The 24,705-nt window shown below is 44.0% G+C and overlaps 2 protein-coding genes across 2 annotated transcripts in view; both read left to right on the forward strand.

Annotated features, from left to right (window-relative positions):
• Nucleotides 1-1,592, forward strand: part of ncapg2 (non-SMC condensin II complex, subunit G2) — a 65,991-nt gene extending 64,399 nt beyond the window's left edge. The window contains exons 26-27 of the mRNA XM_084326590.1: nucleotides 846-948; nucleotides 1,345-1,592. Of these exons, the coding sequence (XP_084182716.1) occupies nucleotides 846-948; nucleotides 1,345-1,396 (155 nt within the window). The 3' untranslated portion in view covers nucleotides 1,397-1,592. The remainder of the gene's footprint in view (nucleotides 1-845; nucleotides 949-1,344) is intronic.
• A 3,922-nt stretch (nucleotides 1,593-5,514) lies between these two features.
• ptprn2 (protein tyrosine phosphatase receptor type N2) overlaps nucleotides 5,515-24,705 on the forward strand; it is a gene marked incomplete at its 5' end in the record, with an annotated part of 334,392 nt that continues 315,201 nt past the window's right edge. The window contains 1 exon segment of the mRNA XM_084325818.1: nucleotides 5,515-5,596. Within this exon segment, the coding sequence (XP_084181944.1) occupies nucleotides 5,515-5,596 (82 nt within the window).

Genomic DNA, 24,705 nt, shown 5'->3' on the forward strand with positions numbered 1-24,705 from the left:
AGAAACAGCGTTCGAGACGGGAGGGTTGAATTGGATGATACGAAATTGGGATGGGAGAAAAATAGAAAATGGGAGAAAAAGTGGATCAAAACAAAAAAAATAATAGATGTTCTTTATTGATACCGAGGGAAATTCAGCACCACAGATCGCTCACAATGAACATTCAGTTAGTCAAAAGTCAGAAATAAGAAAAAAGAATAAAAATACACGGTCAGAGATATACATTCTAAAATATGTATATACAGTCCGAAAATATACAGTACATACATGACTACATGTACATATATATATATATATATATATATATATATATATATATATATATATATATAAGCCGTGGCTAGAATTCCTACATGCAATGCAATGCAATGCATCTGTATCTTGATATTGTATATATATACAATATCAAGATACAGATGCATTGTATGTAGGAATTCTAGCCACGGCTAATTGCCAACCCCTGTCCCCGGTTAGGCTTTTCTACTTAAAAGTGGTCATTACATATCCTCATTACCAAAAGTATTAGTTAAAATGAGCACATCATTAATAGTGACATTCACAAGTTATATGGTGGACAATTGTGTTTTGTGTCAATTATTGCCGATAAGCATATATTAAAGGGGAACAACTGGCATTTATTGAAAATGTATATAATTTAGGGGGCGGTACAACATGTCAGGAAAAAGCCTGTAATTGCAAACGCCCTTGAAAGCCTTTGGGGGTGATTTCACACACGAGTAGATATCATGATGTCAGTCCATTATACGGAAGAATCCTTGTGATTGTTTGCGACATTAACTTCTCCTATATTGCCCAACCTTATCGTCCACCTGATGTCGTTTCAGCGGGGCAGCTCGGGGCCGGTCTGAAGAGCACGGCGGAGATGGTCCAGAGGCTGCTGCAGACGCACAACGCCGTCACTGCTGCAGACAAGGATGACATCCAGAGGTAGGTAGACCCAGAGCCCAGCTCAGACTAATACTGCAGGCCCTGGGGCTGCTGCCTTCTGTCACTTGTTATCTGGCTCCAATTTCCTCTCTTTTTATTCTATCCTTTTCTATACTACATGTTATCCCATTGTTATGTTATAAAACAATTACTGATACCAATATCACACATGAAACGGCAACAACGGAGAAGAAAAGGAATACTCTTACCCTTTGAAACTTAAATTGATTCATAACTTATTCTCACTTTCATCACCATATAAAAAAATGGAAATAAATTGTGTTCTGTATTGGTTCAACATCAACGCCACAGTACAGGATGACTCCATACTATATTACTATATAAATAACAGTTCACTAGGACTATTTTAAAACATGTTCTCTTTCCCCCCCTCAGGGTTATTTATGAATCTGCAGTGGAGACCTTGAACGTGATTCTGAGCCTCTAAACCCACGATTTTGGACCGGCAAGCTGTTGTGATACAAAAGATATATATGTTTTCAATTGTGGTAATGTGTATTGTTCTGGTCACGTGACTAGTGATGGACCATTGTGACAATGAGCTGTGTGTATGTGGCATGTGATGCCTCAGCCCCCATGTACAGTATATAATGATGCTCACCCTACAAAATAAAGCCCCTTCTCTTCCAGCTCATGCTGCTGCCCTGCTGCGTCTTGTTTATGCCTCCGCCACATGATTACAGGGTATCTGCGGGGTATTAAAAAGTCTTACATTTCATTTGCACATGTATTACATTTGGGGGGGGGGGGCAGCCCGGCTGTCGGGAATTGAAATAATATTGAATATATGAAATGTTTCATATTCAAGTTGTTGTTTTTTGCGGGGCTACCGGGAGCTTGGTGCCTCTGGCGAGAGCTTGTATGGAACGTGCAATAATAATAATTTTAATTGGCGTGCAGCCGCCAGTTCAGTGTCTCTGTGATGGCAGACGCCTCTCCTCTGCTTATCCGCTGCGACGGTTCTTCAGCCTTTACAAGTTTACAAGTTACAATACCAAACAAACTACTTCCAACCACTACACAGCAGAACCAGCTCGACGCCTTGGCTTGGGAAGCAATTCTACTACCCCCGGGACCCCCCCCCCCCCCAATTTAAGTAGTGATCCTTTCTGCACATACCATAAAACTTCAATTCGTTTTGTTCGTACCTTTCCTCCGTAACCTTTGTTGTCGCCTTAATGGCAGGTAGTATTTTTAGCTTCCCCTGTGTGTTCCTCTGTCTTCCCTCTCTAACACAAGGTGTACAGCCCTTTCTAGAACGAGGTGGACAGCCCTTTCTAACACAAGGTGTACAGCCCTTTCTAGCACGAGGTGTACAGCCCTTTCTAGCATGAGGCGTACAGCCCTTTCTAACACGAGGTGTACAGCTACAGCCCTTTCTAACACAAGGTGTACAGCCCAAGGCGCCCCACTAACCCCAGGCAGAATGACGTGTCTTAACCCATTGAATCCGGGAAACACATTTGTGTGTATATGTAGGCTATATAATGCATTATTAGCAGGCGTTTCAGGTCTAAATAGAAACACGCCAACTTTTTGGGAAATTAGCTTATTTGCCTAGACAAGCAGATACCCCTTTCTTCTCTGTGCATGCATTAGGCTTAGGGAACAGCCGCACTGTTAGCCTAGATTAGCGTCATTCACTGGAAGTAGGTGTGCCAGTGTAGCCTAGTTCCCAACAGTCACCAAATACACTCCAAATACAACCCCAAAACATTCCTGTAAACATGTTGTGACCTGTGTATTTACCATGTGGAGAAATAAAATTAAAAATAATTTACAATGTATGTTTTCTAAGCAGATATACTCTGAACAATTTTTTGCCAAACCACTGCTGCCTGGGCGCAGTCATTTCATCACCTCAAATGCCCTGTTTTTTGAAAAACAGGGCTTTTGAAATCACTGTGCAAAGGCAAGAGTGGTTCAGCAAAAAATTGTTAGAGTATATCTGCTTAGAAAATGAAAATGGCAACAACAAAAAAAATCCATGTGGTAAATACACAGGTCACAACATGTTTACAGGAAAGTTTTGGAGTGTATTTCGTGACTGTTACACTGGCACACCTACTTCCAGTGAATGACGCTAAGCTAGGCTAATGATGCGGCTGTTCCCTAAGCCTAATGCATGCACAGAGAAGAAAAGGGTAGGTATCTGTTTGTCTAACTCCAGGGTAGATGGCAAATAAGCTAATTTCCCAAAAAGTTGGCGTGTTCCTTTAACATTTGCATGCCTTATTTTGTGAGACAGAGTGAATGAACACGCTTGCGAGCCCAGCTCTATTTGTAGTGTTGTCTGTGAGGATAACCAAGGTGCAATAGCGTGAGCAAAGGACCCTGTAAGAAGACAGACGTGTAAACATGTTGACATACAGTTAAGAAGGTAACGATGAGGCAACGACACAAGTGTGGGTGTTGAGATGTGTGAAATAAACATGCTCTAGATTGTAAAGGTATATGTTTTGGTCCAGTACTGTCATGAGTGAAGATGATGAGTGGTGACATTTGACCCCTGTTCACATGCCATTTGATACCTGTGTGTGTATATATAAATGGTAAATGGCTGCATTTATATAGCGCTTTTATCATTTGTTCCTCACATTTGACCCATTCACTCACACCTTCACACACCGACGGTGGAGGCAACCATGCCGACCTGGGCACTTTGATACGCTGCCGGGCGGAGCTGGAATTTAACTGAGAACCTTCTGATTACCAGTCGACCACTCTACCTCCTGAGCCACTATCACCCCCAAATAGTGAATGCGCTGATGTCGCAATAGTTTTTTGTTGTTGTGGGAATCGAACCTGGGAACATCGGGATTACCAGACGACTGCTCTACCTCCCAAGCCACTGTTGCCCCCCATATATATTATATATATATAAAATGACGTGCAAAATAAACTCCAGTCCTTACCCCTTTTTGTTCCATTTGAACTGCTGTCTCAGTCCGTCACATGGCAATTCATTTTCGTTCTAGCACTGGGTATACAGGGCATGACCGCTGTACAATTCTATGCAGCATTGTTGTTTTTTTTGTTCTAATAAAATGTGGCCAGGTGGTAAATTTCATGTATTTTACTTGAAGTAAATATGTTCAGTTAAAGATATAATTTATTTCTCGTTAGGTTAGCTATATACAAGGGGACATATATTTACAATTTGATTGTCATTTTTAAATGTAATATCTGTAACCACTATAATGTGAATGCATAAAGTTGTTAAAATCAGGCACCACTAGAGGGCGTGATCGGCGAATTTTGGCGAGTAGATTCTGGTATTTTTGTGTTTGGCAAGCAGGAGAGATGTGGGCAAAATAGGTCAGGTGCATAGTCCATCTAGTGAACTCTGTAAATATGCCATAAAGATGACGTCTTGTTCAAATATTATTCTGTAAGAATTAATAGTGGTATCCAATATTGTAGTTGGACTGGACGGTGTGTTTTAAGGTAAACTTGTGTTGGTGAATGTGCAAGTCCAAAGTGGTTAGCAAGGTAAACAAAGCATACAGCCTTAGCTAACTACTTTGGTTAATTGTGTGCATAACCACAAGCTTAACTTGAATTATCCGTGAAAGGAACTGAAAGTGTTCATGTTAAGTAATATTTTCACAGTTACTAGTGGTGGGTTTAGAGGGCTTGCATGTTTATTTTGTACATGTTTGTCTGAAATTATAAGCCCTCTGACGTTTGTTAGGCATTGAACTGTAAATAGTTTAGCCAAAAGGAACCAAATCATTCCCACTATTTGAGTAATTTTTTTTTATTGTTTCTGTACCTAATTCCAAAAAAATAAAGAGGCGTGTACCTTGATGATGACTCTGCTACTCCTAAATAATTAGTATGCATCAAACGTAGAGGACAAATTCCCCCAAGGGGATAACACAAGTATAACTTAACTTTCACTTTTTGCAGTTGATAGGAAAATGTAATTGACTTTTTATGAGCCTTCCTTATCCCATAGCTGAGTGGCAGTATATCATATACTTAGATATAGCATCCTTCATAACAAAATGTCGAGTACCCTCAAAATAATAGCATTGTTTCCTGTTTTGATTGTATACAAATCCAAACAGGAAAACAATTCTATTATTGCATTTGTATTTAATTCTACTAATACAAAAAATCAAACGAGATGCTTGTGTCCTGGTGACCTAATTTATCCTTGTCCATCGTTAGCAGCCTACTGGTAAATAAGGCGGTGGGAGCTCTCCAGACCAGTCCTCCTTCCTCAGGCTCCGTTGCACGGCACAGCACGACACCGCCCGGACACCAAGGGCTCCTCGCCATGTGTGCCAGTGACGTCAGAAGCTCAGGAGGGGCGCATTCTGAAGGTTGCCGTTTGTGATGCTGCTGAAGCCCGTCGCGATTGATCTCTTGAGAAACGCAACCAAAATCGCTTCGCGTTTCCTACCTAATCTGTCGTAGTTTACTTTTCTCTCGTAGACTCTACATGTTCCACGCGTCTACATTTGATCTCAACATCAAGACATGATCCCGTTTTAGCAAAGGTGTTTCAATGGATTAGTAGGCTTCAGAATCAGCGGTATGGGTTCCCTACGTCCCATCCTCCTCCCGGTGCTGGCGCTCAGCCTGTGTTGTTCAACTACCCTTGCTGACAGAAAATTCGGTAAGTGATGGTCTTTTATTTGTCCAAGTTTGTCGGTTTATTGTTTAGCTATAGAAAATACCTGCTCACTGTCCAGGTGCTTCTCGGTCTGTGATGCTGTCGCTGTCCACGGAGCTTAAACCCACTGGGTGTGATGCTGTCGCTGTCCACGGTGCTTAACCCCTGTATGTATTGAGCCGTACTGTATAGTACCCATTCTGCAATCTGTTAAATAAAGTTTTCATTCATTCATTCATTCATTCATTCATTCATTCATTCATTCATTCATTGTGATGCTGTCGCTGTCCACGGCGCTTAAACCCACTGGATGTGATGCTGTCGCTGTCCACGGTGCTGAACCCACTGGATGTGATGCTGTCGCTGTCCACGGTGCTTAACCCCACTGGGTGTGATGCTGTCGCTGTCCACGGTGCTGCAACCCACTGGATGTGATGCTGTCGCTGTCCACGGTGCTGCAACCCACTGGATGTGATGCTGTCGCTGTCCACGGTGCTGCAACCCACTGGATGTGATGCTGTCGCTGTCCACGGTGCTTAACCCCACTGGATGTGATGCTGTCGCTGTCCATGGTGCTTAACCCCACTGGGTGTGATGCTGTCGCTGTCCACGGTGCTTAACCCCACTGGATGTGATGCTGTCGCTGTCCACGGTGCTTAACCCCACTGGATGTGATGCTGTCTCTGTCCACGGTGCTGCAACCCACTGGATGGCAGGGTGGATAGATAGATACCCTTTTGCCTTTGCAAAAATGTTTGCTCCGTTTACAAAAGTTAAGAAAATATCATCCCGAAGTCTTGCCTATGTTGTTACAGTGGTGTTTTTTGGGGCCATCACGTCCACTTAGTTTTCAGAAGTCATGGCCGCCCCCTTAAGAGTTCATCATCATATCATATCAAAAAGATAAAGGGAAAATACAATGGACTTGTAGTGAAATGTGTGTAGCAAATTATTTCAAGGAAAATATGTTAATATTTGTATTGAATCGAAACTGTGCTTCATTTGAGAGAAAATGGCCTTGGTCTATCCCTTCTGTCGGAACTCGCATTAGAATAAAACATTTTAATAAAAAAAAATATACAATTTCATGAATGAATAAAAAAACACACATTATTATCCGATTGACAAAGCTTTTTGGAAGGGCAGGTTTTGGGTGGGTTCCATGGACTACGGTAGCACTTAAAGTAGGCTACCATGCAACCTTAAATCAAAATAGCCTAAAGAACTAAATATATACAGTGGTATAGTCTAGTTGCAGTTACAAGGTTTTCACGGGACAGCAGCTGGTAATACAATAACATGCTCTCTGAAAAGGGCGTCTGTGACGTTGTTTAGATCCATTAGCTGTTGGCTGGAATGCTATTATCCTTGATTTGTTCTACTTTCCCTGTCCAACACTAAACACTGTAAATGCCAAGTTGTCGCACATCACTCCTTCTCTATGGCTATGTTCACACTGCAGGCGAAAGTTTGGCCAAATCTGACTTATTTTTACTCACATGTGACTTAGATCTGATTCTTTCATGACAGTGTGAACAGCACAAATCACATGGAATCATATCTTTTCAAATCTGATTTGGACCACTTTCATAATGTGGTCCTAAATCAGACACAGGTCTGATTTAATTCAAACATTTTGTAATGCGACCTCAGTCTGAACAGTCGTCTCAGAATTCATGCAACATCACTCTAGGACCTATAGGTTGATATTTATCACAATTCTGCGCTGGAAGGAGTCACTCTGTGTATAGAAACATGAAAGACAGCTGTGATGGAGGTGGTCAGTGGAGGGACAGTGTACTGTATAAGTATTTGGGGCAATACTTCTGTACAAGCAAAACTTGAGGGGACACAAGCTAAATAAATAAATGTCTTTTTCACCTCCTCCTCACCCCCATTATCATCTGCTCACGCATTAGCTGGCCTCGTAAAATGTGACTTCAGTGTCCATGTTTAAATCCATCTTCGTTATTGTTCCTTCATGCATGAGGGTCAGTTCAGGAGCGTGACCAGTTCACACTGGAATCTGATATTGGCCACATTTAAAAACGAATGTGAACAGACAAACAAAATAAATCAGATCTGACCACTGAATTGATCACTAAGGCTTGCAGTGTGAACGTAGCCTTAAAGACTGTGGCACAGAGTCAAAGCTAGGAGGGCGTGACCACCAGATACTTGTGTTGGAATGATAAGCATGGATGTCATCATCTTCTACACACTTCTGGTTCAGGTGTGTGTTTGAGAGAGAAAGTTCTAATAGGAATACCAGTTGGTCACATCACAATATGAACTACATTAAAGTGTATGTTGGATTTTGGACCCCTAGCCCTGTTTCCTACACACTAATGACAAGATAAGATATTCCTTTATTGATCCCCATGGGGAAATGCGGGCATCATTGCAGCATAAGGGGGAGGGGAGGTACATGTATGGGCAGGGTAATAGTAGAAAGACATAGATCAAAAATAGTTCTCAATATAAAATATGAGGAAAAATAAACAGTGCAGATGAGGGTCTGTATGCCCTATCAATTATATTATACATTACAATACATAATAGACAATAACAAATTTGAATCTGATATACTATGAGGAAGAGTAAAAGTAAACCGTATACACAAGGTGCCATAACTGTTGCTGAAGGGTAGAATAATTTCTCAGCACAATCCATGCTGTGCTTCATACTGGATACCCTGCTCCTCCTCAGCTCCTTAGTTTGCCACAAAACAAATGTAAAGTTAATGGTGCTTCTGTAAAAAAGAAAAAAAAGCACCTAATCACACTCCAAAAAAACAAACAAGCCTTCCTTTGGGTGCACTGTTGAGTAGGTTTCAGGCCTCGTACAGACTGGCGCGTGGCCCCATTAGCTTTGTGGCTAACTAGCTGGAGCTAATGGCTAACTAGCTGGAGCTAATGGCTAACTAGCTGGAGCTTATGGCTAACTAGCTGGAGCTGTGGGGTATCCAGTACGAAGAACAGCATGGATTGAGCAGAGAGAGGACTCCATCGATCAACAGCATCATTGGTGCATAGGAAATGGTGCTAGGGGTCCAAAATTCGGACCTTCCCCTTTAAGAATGACATAGGTTGTAAAGCGACTATTTAAAAGTGACAACTAAAAGCCGCTGAGAGGGCTTGGGCAGGGAGATCTGTCCGACACGCGAGTCCAATGAATGAGCCGGAGTCCGTAGCTGCAGTTCAAGGGTGTTTATTTGAGCCTTCGGTTACATGCTCTTGCAGATGATATACATTTACATTTTGTCATTTAGCTTTATGCAAAGCGACTTACAAGTTTTGTACAACAAGACAGCAGGAAGGGTACAACTCTATCAGCTGAGTAACAATGTTCATCAAAGTGTTGAGTGCTACAGTGTAGGTTAGTATATTAGGACAAGTGCATGACAGTAAGGTTAGTTAGGGTTAGACTTTATTGAATCTTTTCATTTCAGATAATGATTGAAGAAGTGCGTCTTTAGTCGACGGCGAAAGATTGGACGGGTTTCGGCTGTCCTAACTGTGGTGGGAAGTTCGTTCCACCATTGTGGGGCAAGGACCGAGAATAGGCGACTTCGCTTTGATGACCCCCCCGGAGCTTGGATAGGAGTAGGTCTGAGGCGGCCAGAAAATGCAGAGCGTAGGGGTCTTGAGAGTGTGTAGTTAGAGACCATTGACCGGAGGTAGGCGGGAGGGCCTTGAAGCGGATTCGAGCGGCCATGGGGAGCCAGTGCAGGTCCCTGAGAAGTGGGGTGACATGGGCTGATACCGGTAGGTTTGAGATCAGGCGGGCCGCTGCATTCTGAATGAGTTGAAGGGGCTTGGTGGCAGTGGTCGGAAGGCCAGCAAGCAGTGCGTTGCAGTAGTCGAGGCGGGAGATGACTGTTGATTGGACGAGGAGTTGGGTGGCTTCTTTTGTCAGGAAGGGGCGGATCCTTCTGGCGTTGCTCAGGAGGAATCTGCAGGTTCTGGCTGTCGCTGCGATGTGAGCGGAGAAGTTCAACTGGTCGTCAAGGACAACGTAGCGCGGTCAACAGAAATATAGGCACCCTGCCTCACCCTCTCTCTGTAACAAACAAACACTGTGGTTCCTAGGCACAGGTGCTCTTAATTACCCTTCTTCCCAGGTGACCCACCCACACCTCCAGACAGACACACCCACTACCACTGGTGACAAAGTGACATACACCTCCCTGCTCCTACATAGGTCATACATGTGTGCTGCCCCTGACCTGAAGCAGATCACCCAGTTCATCACAATCTCTACACTGGATGTCTGTTGCTGCCCCCCCCCCCCCCCACACACACACACACACACACATAACCCTGTCACCACCACTACACACAGAGTATACTGTACATGGAGTATGCAGACAGTATGAATGAACACAGGCATTTTTCAGACACATTTCTTTATTTAATTTAAAACCTTTATTTAAACTCAGAATCTCAAGCGTTAAGGACTGTTGGGATTTCATTCCATGAGCTAGAGGGGCATCATAGCAAAATGCAGATTTACCCTGTTCTGAGCAAACTCAGGGGACCTTAAGGACCAGCCAGTCACTAGAACGGGTTATAGGTTAAAAAATTCCATTCCAATAATGATGTAGTATAAGGAAGAAGAAGAAGTCTTTATTTATCACGCAGTGACACACACATGCGATGGGCAGCACACACAGGAACACACACACGCAATTGTTTTGGGTTGCAGATGAAATTTAGTCTCTGCGTTTGACCCATCCCATCGTCCTTCCCCCCAAGGGCAGCCAGGAGCAGATAAGGGCTGTGGCAAGGGGCCGCGCCCCGGGGACCAATCCAAGTGCTCCTGTTCGTCTTCGTCAGGGACGTGACAGCATTAGCGATCTGTTGTGCATGTTTTTCCATTGGGTTTATCTTATCGGGAGGGGAAACCCTTGCGAGCACGGGGAGAACATGCTAACTCCACACAGAAAGGCCCGGGAGATACCCCACCTGGGTACCTGGGTACCTGGCAATGCGGAAACCTGGTCCCCAAGTGGGAATCGAACCCTGGACCTTCTAGCTGTGAGGCAACAGTGTTAACCACTACACCACCATGCCGCCTAAGTCAGCTCACCAATAGGGGTCTTAAAATGTCCAGTAGCCTATATAGACTATAGACTTAACTGTGTACAAGGTTGCGCAACAAAAGCGCTGTGAGCACAGAGCGAGTGTTTCATTTGAAACAATTTTATTTTTCTTAACTGTCTATTAATATATTCATACTGGTGAATGACTCAGTGGTCCTTACTCCCTGGGTGAATTGCTCTCATTGAATTCTCCCAATGTTTTTTTTTCTCAGTGAAGTGGTCTCCGTTGTCAAGAGAGTATAGCTGCGAGTTGGTTATTGTTTTTAATGAGTCCCACAGTGCATTACGCTGTGTCACTGGAAAGAAGCTTGCTTTGGTTCGGGGGACGTTTATTTAGGGTTACAGGTGTGGGACTGCCTGTGTGTGGTAGTCTACACCCTCCCCAGACTGACAGTAGGGCAGCGTGTGGTAGTCTACACCCTCCCCAGACTGACAGTAGGGCAGTGTGTGGTAGTCTACACCCTCCCCAGACTGACAGTAGGGCAGTGTGTGGTAGTCTACACACCCTCCCCAGACTGACAGTAGGGCAGTGTGTGGTAGTCTACACCCTCCCCAGACTGACAGTAGGGCAGCATGTGGTAGTCTACACCCTCCCCAGACCGACAGTAAGGCAGCATGTGGTAGTCTACACCCTCCCCAGACTGACAGTAGGGCAGCATGTGGTAGTCTACACCCTCCCCAGACCGACAGTAGGGCAGCATGTGGTAGTCTACACCCTCCCCAGACTGACAGTAGGGCAGCATGTGGTAGTCTACACCCTCCCCAGACCGACAGTAGGGCAGCGTGTGGTAGTCTACACCCTCCCCAGACCGACAGTAGGGCAGTGTGTGGTAGTCTACACCCTCCCCAGACCGACAGTAGGGCAGCATGTGGTAGTCTACACCCTCCCCAGACTGACAGTAGGGCAGCATGTGGTAGTCTACACCCTCCCCAGACCGACAGTAGGGCAGCGTGTGGTAGTCTACACCCTCCCCAGACTGACAGTAGGGCAGCATGTGGTAGTCTACACCCTCCCCAGACCGACAGTAGGGCAGCATGTGGTAGTCTACACCCTCTTCAGACCGACAGTAGGGCAGAATGTGGTAGTCTACACCCTCCCCAGACCGACAGTAGGGCAGCATGTGGTAGTCTACACCCTCCCCAGACAGACATTAGGGCAGCATGTGGTAGTCTACACCCTCCCCAGACCGACAGTAGGGCAGTGTGTGGTAGTCTACACCCTCCCCAGACCGACAGTAGGGTAGCATGTGGTAGTCTACACCCTCCTCAGACAGACATTAGGGCAGCATGTGGTAGTCTACACCCTCCCCAGACCGACAGTAGGGCAGTGTGTGGTAGTCTACACCCTCCCCAGACCGACAGTAGGGCAGCGCAAAGACCAGGAAGGGAATTGGTGTAATTGGGATAATATGGGAGCAAAGTAAAAAGACCAAAATAACTCAAAGAAAACGGAATACTGTAGCATCCAATGTTGAAGCTAATAAACAATTTATAAGACACTATGTTAGTAGTCATACTGGTCAGCAGCATAACTAGTAGGAGTAGGTAAGGGATATGTACAGATATAGATATAGTCTACAGATATGTAAAAAGTATTATGCAGGTATGTACAGACAGATGTGGATAGATATATATGGAAATAAAGATTCTATGTATATGTTATATACAGCATTATTGTATAGCTAGCTAGCTATCATAGAGTTATGTGGGTTGTATGCAGGTGTTTAAGTAGGCATATAGGAGGATTATATGCAGGTATATTCAGAGAGATATGTCTTCTATGTGTTTGACCTTCAACATAAACTGTTCTACTTCGCTGAGATCAATACATTACAACACTAACTCCCACTCATCGCTCAGACAAGGAGCTGATGATGAGAGTCAGCGCGAGTGTTTTATCACGTTCATACCTTTAGCAAGAAACTTCACATTCCGGCGAGTAATTCAGAAGGGATCTGCTCGGCTGCTGCTGCTGGAGAGACGAGAGTGAGGAGCCTCAGACCGGCCTGATCACAGCCTATTGATTCCGTTTGATCGCAGAGCCTCGGTAGCGAGTGTTTCATCGCAGGCCTCAAAGCGCTCTCCTCCTCGGTTCACCTACGCAGAGACGTACCATCATAATATGAGGCAACCGTCTGGCTCGCATAACATAGCTATGTTAAATGGTCGAGACGTTAATGAGTATTGTGCTTTGGCGAATCGAGGCGCTGGACGAGGGGTGCTGATGTGCAGCATGTGTGCGGGGGGTGCTGATGTGCAGCATGTGTGCGGGGGAGCGGACTGGAACAGAGACTCTTCCACACATTGTCCTTCAGGGCCGTGTGCTCGTTCCTCGTGTCTCTTCAGTGTGCCTCCGCTATCGGAGCCGTCTCCTAATGCGCCCAGACAGGTTAGAGATTTGATTCATGGGGCTGCAGAGCCTCTATCTATTTGCCGTGGGCATCTGTCAACCCGTAGATGTCTGGAGTGAGTAGAGATATTAAATATGAGCGGTTCATAAATCATGCAAGTGGAATGAAATGTGTTGTGATGTGTGGACGCGGGTCCGCGGCTGCCAGGGGGATGAGGGGCGGTGCTGAGGGCAGGATGAGGGGCGGTGCTGAGGGCAGGATGAGGGGTGGTACTGAGGGTAGGATAAGGGCGGTGCTGAGGGTAGGATGAGGGGCGGTGCTGAGGGGTGGTGCTGAGGGCATGGCCCCGTTCCCCGTACCTGGATAACTGAGTTAGCCGGATAACTTTCGGTCAAGCCTGACTTAAGCCGGACCTTCCCATTCCCCGAAGCTTGATTGTCTAAATCACCATGACAACAGAACAAAGTCAAGTCAAGTCAAGTCAAGAGTTTTAATTGTCACGGCATACAGGTATACAATGAAATGCGGGTGGTCTTGCCCGCAACGATGTGCAATACAGTGGTACATATAATAGAATCAAAAGAAGAAAACAACATTGTGCAGTAACAGGTAGCAGGTAACATGGAGTGACAAAAATTTTCTCGGTATCTGTACATAGTTATTTACAGAGCATGTGGGACATGCTAGTTAGCTTTGGTAGTGCAATACACTGTTCCTGTTATTCTAATTTAAAGTGTCCTTTCCTTTGGCCATAAGTGTGCGTGTGTGCGACATGAGTGTGTGCCCGCTCATGTTAAAGTGTTAAGTGGCTGCTCGTGTGTGAGCGTGCACAGTGTGCGTGTCGTGTGTGTGTTCATGTGTGCTTGTGTGTGGACAGTTCAATGTTCTGAGCACTCAATGTTCATTGTTCATGGCTCTGATGGCCTGGGGGAAGAAGCTGAGCCTAAGCCGCTCTGTCCTAGTAGCTGGGGTTCGCAGGCGTCTGCCTGACCTCAGCAGCTGAAACAGGCTGTTATTGGGGTGGTGAGGGTCTTTCATTATCCTGCAGGCTCTGGATTTGCACCTCTTGTTGTATAGAACCTGCAGGGGGGGTAGTGCAATACCCGTGGTACGCTCGGCTGAGCGCACCACTCTCTGTAGGGCCTTCTTGTCCTGTGCCGTGCTGTTTCCATACCAGGCAGTGATGTTTCCGGTCAGGATGCTCTCTACAGCTCCTGAGTAGAAGGACTGGAGTATCTTCCCCGATACTCTGAACTTCCTTAACTGTCTCAGGTGGTAGAGACGCTGTTTCGCCTTCTTTACTACTGTTTCTATGTGTGTTGACCATGTCAGGTCCTCTGAGATGTGGACCCCCAGGTACTTGAGCTGCTCACTCAAAAAGTTTGAGCCTGGTCGGGAGCAGGGTTAACTTCAGTTAGCCGGATGAACCATGGCCACGCCCCCGCAAAGAAGTGACAGCTCGCTTCCTGAAATGATTCTCACAGTCTAGGATCTGCATTATACCATTCTGAATTACGTTTTTGTGCTCCATTCTTCCAGAGGGGGCTTTTGAAATGTAAAATAGACCCAAAATGCTGATACTAAATTCACTTTGTCCTAAATAATGCACGTTATATATACCGTGGCGCTCGCTAGGTGTGATGTACACATTATGTGGTTATTTTAACAACGCGCAGCATTGCAAATGTGAATCCCGCGGGGATATTTTTAATGAATGAAACCTATCGGCCGTTTGGCTCTGATTAGTTTCATATATTCTCCTCCGCTGTAGATTTGCTTAACGGAGCGCCCGGGATTGTGTTTCATTCAAGCATAAAATTGAAGTGTCTATGCGGGGATTGTGGTTTTTGTGTGATATTGTAACTGGGATTAAAATGTCTGATGAGATGCGCTGTTTGACGGATTTGAGAAATTGAATGAGCCGTTGACGTCACATTAATGCATTTGAGAATAAAGAGATAAAACTTCATTCAAAAGAAAAAATATTCTAAACACGGGTCTCTTGTCCATTGATGGTCTTGGATAAACAATGAATCTATCGCGTCTGGCACAGTGGCGCAGCGGTAGTGCTCAATCCTGGCAACCGGGCGACCGGTGTTCGAAACCCCACGTTTCTAATATAATTTTTTGGAATATAATATTAATGATTATACGCAAAAGTAGCCTAGTTTTAAGTTAAAATATTATAAATCTACATGCATTGAGGATGTCATTCTTTATATAGCTCTCAACGTGCACCAAATTGAATTATTCCTACATTGCAAAAAGAAGGAGAGACTAGGATTCGAACCCGGGCCGTCTGCGTGAAAGTCAAAAGCAGAAACCGTTACACCACAGTGGAGATAACTAAAAGATCCACCATACATCAATCAATGGGTAAGAGAGCCGTATCCTTATTCTGGATAACAGTTTAACTAATTATTTTCGCTAGCAAGATCTCATTTGATTATTCAATCCATAAACCTACTGCCAGCAGGCAAGTTTAAAGAAATATAATCTGATTGATTGAGGTAATGAGGGACTTGAAATTAGCCTATAGATAACGCATTTAACTTGTCGGCGAGGCGATTGAGCCGTACTGCAATCTTGTAATAAAGTTTTAAATCAATTAATCAATCAATGCCGTTAGAAAATCAGGATCTCTGCTATCGATAAGTGCTGGCTTTTCAACTGAAGCGGCCGCGCGCACTTATCCTGGGTCTCAAGTCTGGTTCGAGTTAACGAGACTGAATCCACCTTCGAGGAACAGGAAAATCCCGGCTTCAAACATCGGGTTAACTGAATCTGGATAATGGGACTCTTGATCGACTTAGTTGAACCAGGTACGGGGAATAGGGCCCAGGATGAGGGGCGGTGCTGAGGGGCGGTGCTGAGGGCAGGATGAGGGGCGGTGCTGAGGGCAGGATGAGGGGTGGTGCTGAGGGGTGGTGCTGAGGGTAGGATAAGGGCGGTGCTGAGGGGCGGTGCTGAGGGGTGGTGCTGAGGGCAGGATGAGGGGCGGTGCTGAGGGGTGGTGCTGAGGGCAGGATGAGGGGCGGTGCTGAGGGCAGGATGAGGGGTGGTGCTGAGGGGTGGTGCTGAGGGCAGGATGAGGGGTGGTACTGAGGGTAGGATAAGGGCGGTGCTGAGGGCAGGATGAGGGGCGGTGCTGAGGGCAGGATGAGGGGCGGTGCTGAGGGCAGGATGAGGGGTGGTGCTGAGGGCAGGATGAGGGGCGGTGCTGAGGGCAGGATGAGGGGCGGTGCTGAGGGCAGGATGAGGGGCGGTGCTGAGGGCAGGATGAGGGGCGGTGCTGAGGGCAGGATGAGGGGCGGTGCTGAGGGGCGGTGCTGAGGGCAGGATGAGGGGCAGTGCTGAGGGCAGGATGAGGGGTGGTGCTGAGGGCAGGATGAGGGGTGGTGCTGAGGGCAGGATGAGGGGCGGTGCTGAGGGCAGGATGAGGGGCGGTGCTGAGGGCAGGATGAGGGGTGGTGCTGAGGGCAGGATGAGGGGTGGTGCTGAAGGCAGGATGAGGGGCGGTGCTGAGGGTAGGATGAGGGGTGGTGCTGAGGGCAGGATGATGGGTGGTGCTGAGGGTGTCTCAATTGGCCAAACGTCTCTATTTTTTTGTATTTTATTTTTTTATAATTTTTTAAACAAACACATAAACAAACATGACAACACACGATAAGATATACAAGCATTAGTTGACAGTGCACATCCAATGAAATCACCATTTAGTTAATTGTCTTATACAGGATATACCCTTAATACCTGTTATCTAAAAACCTACACACATATGCTCTAGCTCGTACCCCCCCCTCCCGGACCCCCCATTGGATAATCCATCCATTATCCCTCGCTCCTAACCAGACACTACCATTATATGCTATCTTTTATTTTCTCCACCACTTCTAACCACAATGTCATTTTGGATTCATTGAGACCCAAAATTCTTGCTGTAGATATTTCTTGGTAGATCCCATCGAGATATGTAATAATCCAGACCTTTCGGCAAATTTTTTCCGGTTGGAACCATCGTGATGCTATCAGCTTTTTAGCCACTGTGATACCCGATAAAACCAATCTCTTTAGCTGTGGATGTACTGCACACTCAAAAACATTATTCAGCAGTAATACAGAGGGGTGTACAGGTATATTCCAAGTTAAGAGATTTGATAATTGCTGGGTCACCTCTTTCCAGAATATCTTAACTGGTGGGCAGTCCCAGTACATGTGCATAAATGTCCCCTCATCCCCATTTGTACATAAGGAGCATTTGGAGTCTTGTATAAGACCCATTTTTTTCAGTCTTATAGGAGTCAAGTATGTCCTGTGAATATAGTTAAGATTGATTTGTTGATGGTCCGGGTTCCTTGATGTGAGTCGAACATTTGCCCAGGCTTCTTGCCAATCAAAATCACTTTCCAGGTCTGGTATATCCCTCCTCCAGACGGAGTCTAGGTGGAGGGTTTCATACGAGGATGTTAGTAATTGATGATAAAAATCTGAAACAAAACCTCTCGATGTCTCTCTTTCATAGAATAATTTGTGGTATCTGTGGTGTTCATTTTGGTATCTTTAATGGAACACCTTGAGACTTCAAACATAACAATAACTGTATGTAAAAAAGATGTGTGGACTTGGTGAGATTAAATTTTTTGCGTATTTCTTCATAACTACAAAAACCCTGTTTGTTAAAAACATCCCCTAATGAGTGTATGCCTTGCTTTTCCCATATAGGGAATCTTATAGGTCGTTTTCAAATCAAGAGTGCATTGTTATTGAATAAGGGAGTATGATTATGCCATTTATGTGGGTTAGGATTTTTTTTTTGTGTTTCACGCCATATCCGGATCGCATGAGTAATTATGGGGCCAAATTTCCGTTCGCAATGCTTAATTGATAGTTTAGTGTATGCTATGTCCTTCAGTCTATGTGGGGCTACTATATTTTCTTCTAATTTTCTCCAGGATACTAATGCTTGGGGATCAAACCATGTTGTCAATGGTCTTAAAGTGTACGCCTTAAAATAGTGGAAAAAATCTGGAAATGCCATACCACCGTCTGCTTTATTTCTCTGTGCGGTGGATCTTTTTATACGTGGTGGTTTGTTATTCCAAATAAATTTGTATGTGGAGGAGTGTAATTTTTTCCAGTAACCCTCTGGAGGGGGTAACGGTAGCATTGAGCTGAAGAAGTTGATTCTAGGTAGTACGTCCATCTTAACTATTGATATCCGTGCCTGTACTGAGTTTTTAAGTTTTGCCCACCTATCAAGGTCGTCTTTGATTTTGTTTTGGATTTTTGTGTAATTGTGCTTCACCGTTTGTCTTATGGTGGGGAATATTTTCACTCCCAAACATCTAAAGTGTTTTACCATAGGTATCTCTTCTGGGAGGGTTATATCTTTTTTTGCAGGGGCGTTAAGTGGAAGGAAAGCCGACTTCGGCCAATTTATCTTAAATCCCGATAAATCTCCAAAGTTCTCAATCAACTTGAGCAGATGAGGCAATGTGGTGTTGGGGTTTTGCATGAACAGTATTACGTCGTCCGCATATAAACTAATTTTATGTTGTGTGCCCTTGATTACGATTGGTTCTATGGATTGGGATTGTCTTATATATTGTGCTAAAGGCTCTAATGATAGATCGAATTGTCCGGGACTAAGAGGGCAACCCTGTCTAGCTGAGCGTGATACCGGAAAGATTCCGGAGGTGATTATACCTGTTGTAATCATGGCCGATGGGTCTTTGTATACTACTTTAATCATATCAATGAAACCTTTACCTAACCCCATCCTCTCTAATACTGCCCATAGATACGACCATTCCAGCCTGTCAAAAGCTTTCATTGCATCCAGGGACAGCATCGCCTTAGGTATGGTGTCGTCCTTGTCGGCATCTAGTACGTGCAGTAATCGTCTTATGTTATCAGTGATCAAGCGGCCTCTTATGAAGCCAGTTTGGTCCGGATGAACTAAAGACGTCATATGCTTTTGTAATCTGATGGCTAATACCTTAGAGTACAGTTTGATATCGGTTCCGAGGAGGCTTAAGGGTCTGTAACTACCGCACTCGGTGGGGTCTTTGTCTTTTTTAAGGAGGACTGTTATGAGTGCAATATTGTCGTTCTTATGGAAGTTCCCCTCCTTGACTGAGTATAAAATCATATTTAGTAATAGGGGTCCAATTATGTCCCAACAAGAGAGGTACATTTCTGGTGGGATACCGTCTCTTCCAGGAGCCTTACCACTTTGCATTTCGTATATGGCCTTCTTGAGTTCCTCTAGTGTGATCGGTGTTTCTAACTGTTTAGCGTCATCCTCTGAAAGTTTAGGGAGATTAATTTGATTAAGATATGTGTCCATTTTGTTTTGATCGAAGGTCGTTTCTGATTTATATAAGTTGGAGTAGAATTCTTTGAATGTCGCGTTTATTTTTTGAGGGTCTGTAACAAGTACTTGTTGTGCTCTAATGGTAGTTATATCTGCAAATTTTGCATTAATTCTTAATCGCATGGCTAATATGTGACTTGGTTTAGAACCTTGAGAGTACTGCTGTTGTCTTGTGCTACGTATTTGTATTTCCGATTGTTGTCTGTATATGGCATTGATCTCTTTTTTTAGTACATTAACTTGATTTTCCAGTCCAATTGAGTTGTTGTATTGTAAAGAATTAAATAACGTTGAGTAAAGCGTTTCCAGTTCAGCCAGTTTTGAGCATCGATTCTTGCGCATTTTGGAGGAAAAGCTATCAGTGAAATCCTTGATCGTTCCCTTTACCGACATCCATATTATTCTGGGGTCCTGCACCGAGTTTGCATTCTCCCGTAGGAATACTGTAAGAGCTTCTTTGAGTTGTGTAATGAATTCCTTGTTATTAAGCAGCATCGAGTTAAATCGCCATCTTGGGGCTCGGGAAGATAGTATACCAAATGTTCCTTTTAGGAGTAAATAACAGTGATCTGATAATGCATTAGGTATCATTTCCACTTCATAGTTATCAAATAGTCTCGGGGATGCAAAGACATAGTCTATTCTGGATAATGTGTTATGTCTCGCAGATCGAGTACTTTCGGGTCGTGGGGTTAAGTCATTTACACCTGTAATCTTCGACCAATCCTTTAATGCATTAGATGAATTCTTTTGTTCGCTGGAAAAGGCGAGGTTAGATTTGTCCATCCTTGGATTCCAAATGGCATTAAAATCCGCACCTATTATAAATGAGTAATCGGGAAGGTCTAACATTGCTTTGGTTAGTGTAGTGAAGAAACCCACTTCGTACAAATTTGGGGCGTATACCGCTACCAACGCTATTTTCCTGTTCTTGTGTACAATCTTAGCTATAGTTATCCGACCATCTACATCAGACCATACTCCCTTTAATTCAATATTCAACTTCCGTCTAACGACTATGGCAACACGCCGAGTTCTCGTTCCAAAGGAAGAGTGACTAATGTTATGATATGTGTTGTCCGCTAACGTATCTATGTCTTTCTCTAGAATGTGCGTTTCGCTTAGCAGAGCCACGTCAACCTGTTCTTTTTTCATCAGTGTGAGCACGCTTTTGCGTTTGTGTTGATTATTTATTCCCCCAGTGTTCCAGATCATTATATTCAAACTAGCCATAATCTATACATGTTGTTGTGTCGTTGTTGGTAATGCTTCTGGAGTGCGAGGCTACAATAGATATACATCCAACTATTGAGGTCCCGTTGAGAGCCGAGCTTAAAAACATACATATATACAAATAAAAATCCCCTTTCCCCCCCTCCCACCGAGAGTCATACAGGACTGTGTTCCATAGACACATCCTACGCGTATGACTCCCTCCCTTAAGCCACCGGATTGCCCAAATTGAGCTTTGTAATCCTAGGGTGTGTTCACATCTGAAAGTCCAGGGATAGTCCGGACTTTCTAATTTGTTTACAAATTAGATCCGCACCAAATGTGAAAATGATACATTGTTTAATTTTGGTCTGCGTTCACACTACCCTGTTTGGTGCGGATCTAATTTGTAAATAAAGGACATGCTGTCGCATCTATTGCATTGGACTATAGCACCCACAAACGTAATCAGTTGCCGGCAGCGTAATGAGAGAGATACTATTATGAGCACGGAGCTAGTCGACTAGAGAGAGAGAGAGAGAGAGAGAGAGAGAGAGAGAGAGAGAGAGAGAGAGAGAGAGAGAGAGAGAGAGAGAGAGAGAGAGAGAGAGAGAGAGTATATTTTTTATTTTTTTTTATCTGAGAGAATGTCCGCGAATGTCCTCACGCAGGAGAAAGTTGGGGTGTCCGCGCGCGGCGCGAGTCTAGAGTAGAGAGAGAGAGAGGAAGAGAGAGACTGCGTCTAGAGAGGAGAGAGAGAGAGGGAGGAAGAGAGAGACTGTCCGCGTGCGGCGCCAGTCTAGAGAGGAGTAGGCTACTTTGCTTCCTGGATTAGGTACTATAGTTCGATTGAAACGAACCGAGTCCCAACTTTTCAAGAGAACCATGGTTCGGTTGTTTGGTCCTCATTATAGTTCGGTTTGCGTTCATACCTGTACAAACCAAACGGACTATCGATCTAAAGGGACCATGGTCCACTTAAAGGGACCATGGTCCACTTAAAGTGGACCAAACAGAGTAGGTGTGAACGCGCCCCTACTCTTCCTATGCTAATTGCCATAGGATCTAAAACTTTCATTCTAATTCAATAGAATGTCGCTTTTGGTCTTGCGCCTTCCCATTAATGTACTAACAATAGTGTGAAAAATGAAAAATATACCTTCATTGATATATTCATTTGAACCTTCTACTAACTTATGTAGGAAACATCAGAAAAAGGAAAAGAGTGGAGATAAATACTAACACCTTAAAATGAGAAAAAATAACAATGAAAGAGAGAGGCAGTTAAATCATTTTGTGTCCTGTACTGTGCAGGACAGTGATGCAACAGTAGCAGGACAGTGGATCACAATGATGTAGCAGGACAGTGATGTAGCAGGACAGTGATGTAGCAGGACAGTACATCACAGTGATGTAGCAGGACACTGATGTAGCATCACAGTGATGTAGCAGGACAGTGATGTAGCAGGACAGTGATGTAGCAGGACAGTAATGTAGCAGGACAGTACATCACAGTGATGTAGCAGGACAGTGATGTAGCATCACAGTGATGTAGCAGGACAGTGATGTAGCAGGACAGTGATGTAGCAGGACAGTACATCACAGTGATGTAGCAGGACAGTGATGTAGCAAGACAGTGATGTAGCAGGACAGTGATGTAGCAGGACAGTACATCACAGTGATGTAGCAGGACAGTGATGTAGCAGGACAGTGATGTAGCAGGACAGTACATCACAGTGATGTAGCAGGACAGTGATGTAGCAGGACAGTACATCACAGTGATGTAGCAGGGCAGTGATGTAGCAGGACAGTACATCACAGTGATGTAGCAGGACAGTGATGTAGCAGGACAGTACATCACAGTGATGTAGCAGGACAGTGATCTAGCATCACAGTGATGTAGCAGGACAATACATCACAGTGATGTAGCAGGACAGTGATGTAGCAGGACAGTACATCACAGTGATGTAGCAGGACAGTGATGTAGCAGGACAGTACATCACAGTGATGTAGCAGGACAGTGATGTAGCAGGACAGTACATTACAGTGATGTAGCAGGACAGTACATCACAGTGATGTAGCAGGACAGTTAAAGGTGTATTCCACCCAAATGGTTAGCAGGACAGTGATGTAGCAGGACTGTACAGTACAGTGGTAAAATGGCTGCAGGACAGTTAAAGGTGTATTCCACCCAAATAGTGTTAAAGGTTATAACCCAAATCGATTGATTTTAAAGGTGTATTCCACCCAAATTGTTTTAAAGGTTATAATACAGTAGCAGTACAGTGGATCACAGTGATGCAACAGTAGCAGGACAGTTAAAGGTGTATTCCACCCAAATGGTTAGCAGGACAGCCCCATCACAATGTGCAGGAGGTGTGTACAGTAGCAGTACAGTAGGTGTACAGTAGCAGTACAGTAGGTGTACAGTAGCAGTACAGTAGGTGTACAGTCGCAGGACAGTTAAAGGTGTATTCCACCCAAATGGTTAGCAGGACAGTACATCACAGTGATGCAACAGTAGCAGGACAGTTAAAGGTGTATTCCACCCAAATGGTTTTAAAGGTTCTAATACCAAAATGTGTCTTCCCGAATCATTTTAAAGGTGTATTCCACCCAAATGGTTTTAAAGGTTCTAATACCAAAATGTGTCTTCCCGAATAATTTTAAAGGTGTATTCCACCCAAATGGTTTTAAAGGTTCTAATACCCAAATGTGTCTTCCCGAATCATTTTAAAGGTGTATTCCACCCAAATGGTTTTAAAGGTTCTAATACCCAAATGTGTCTTCCAGAATCATTTTAAAGGTGTATTCCACCCAAATGGTTTTAAAGGTTCTAATACCCAAATGTGTCTTCCCGAATCATTTTAAAGGTGTATTCCACCCAAATGGTCTTAAAGGTTCTAATACCCAAATGTGTCTTCCTGAATCATTTTAAAGGTGTATTCCACCCAAATGGTTTTAAAGGTTCTAATACCCAAATGTGTCTTCCCGAATCATTTTAAAGGTGTATTCCACCCAAATGGTTTTAAAGGTTCGAATACCCAATTGTGTTATGGTGTCTTCCCCAAATCCTTTTAAAGCTTATAACCCCAAATCGTTTGAATGAATAAATGAATGAAATGGGACTATGAAGTCTTTATTTGTAACACATGTGAGATGGGCAGCACACACGCATTCCTTTGGGGGGGTTGCCATTGAAATGTCATCTGCGCTTGACCCATCCTGTCATCCTTCATCCTGTTGTGGGTCCGCTCCAATACAATACCTTGCCAATCCAAGTGCTCCTGTTCATCTTCATCAGGGACGTGACAGCATTAGCGATCAGTTCTGCATGTTTTTCCATTCTTTCGTTTTTATTTTTGTATGTGTATTCCCACAAATAGCTTTAAAGGTGTATTCATCCCAAATGTTTCTAAAACTTTATTCCACCCAAAGTTAAAATACTACTTCATGTTCAACTCCTAAAGGTATGCTTGAATTACATTCAAGTAATCTCATGACTTCCAGCTGGCTATAATGGAGGCGGTGAGCCCTCTAGTGTTCAAACATAAATAAGACACTATTCTAGACAAAATTAATTCTAATATTCTAGCAATACAAATCCAACAAGTCGGCCTTGGCCTCTACACACCGGCGCCTAATTGTGCCTTAAACTAAACACAATTACAAAATATATATATATATATATCGGAGAAGCTACCGACATAATCAAAACACTCATATGGCCCTTACACTGTGTCTACGTACGTGACTTCTATTTTTACTTCTATTTTTTTTTACATGCTATACTATTTTATTTCACTTATCTTTTGTCTAGCACAGTCTCTGGAGCGTAACAGAAAGAAGCATTTTGTATAAAAGTATTCTGTACTTCTGTATGACAACTATTAAAGAAACTTGAACTTGAAACTTGATACATGACATACAGATAGACAGTACTGCTACATCTATACATTTATGACATACCAGATTTGCAAATACAGTACCGTTTGTGATACATGGCAGGCATGTTAGACATCGTTTTGCCTCCTGAGCACAGTGATGTACAGGTGCAGCTCAATAAATT

This window comes from Notolepis coatsorum, assembly GCF_963971535.1.
Source record: "Notolepis coatsorum genome assembly, chromosome: 12".
Taxonomy (NCBI): Eukaryota; Metazoa; Chordata; class Actinopteri; order Aulopiformes; family Paralepididae; genus Notolepis; species Notolepis coatsorum.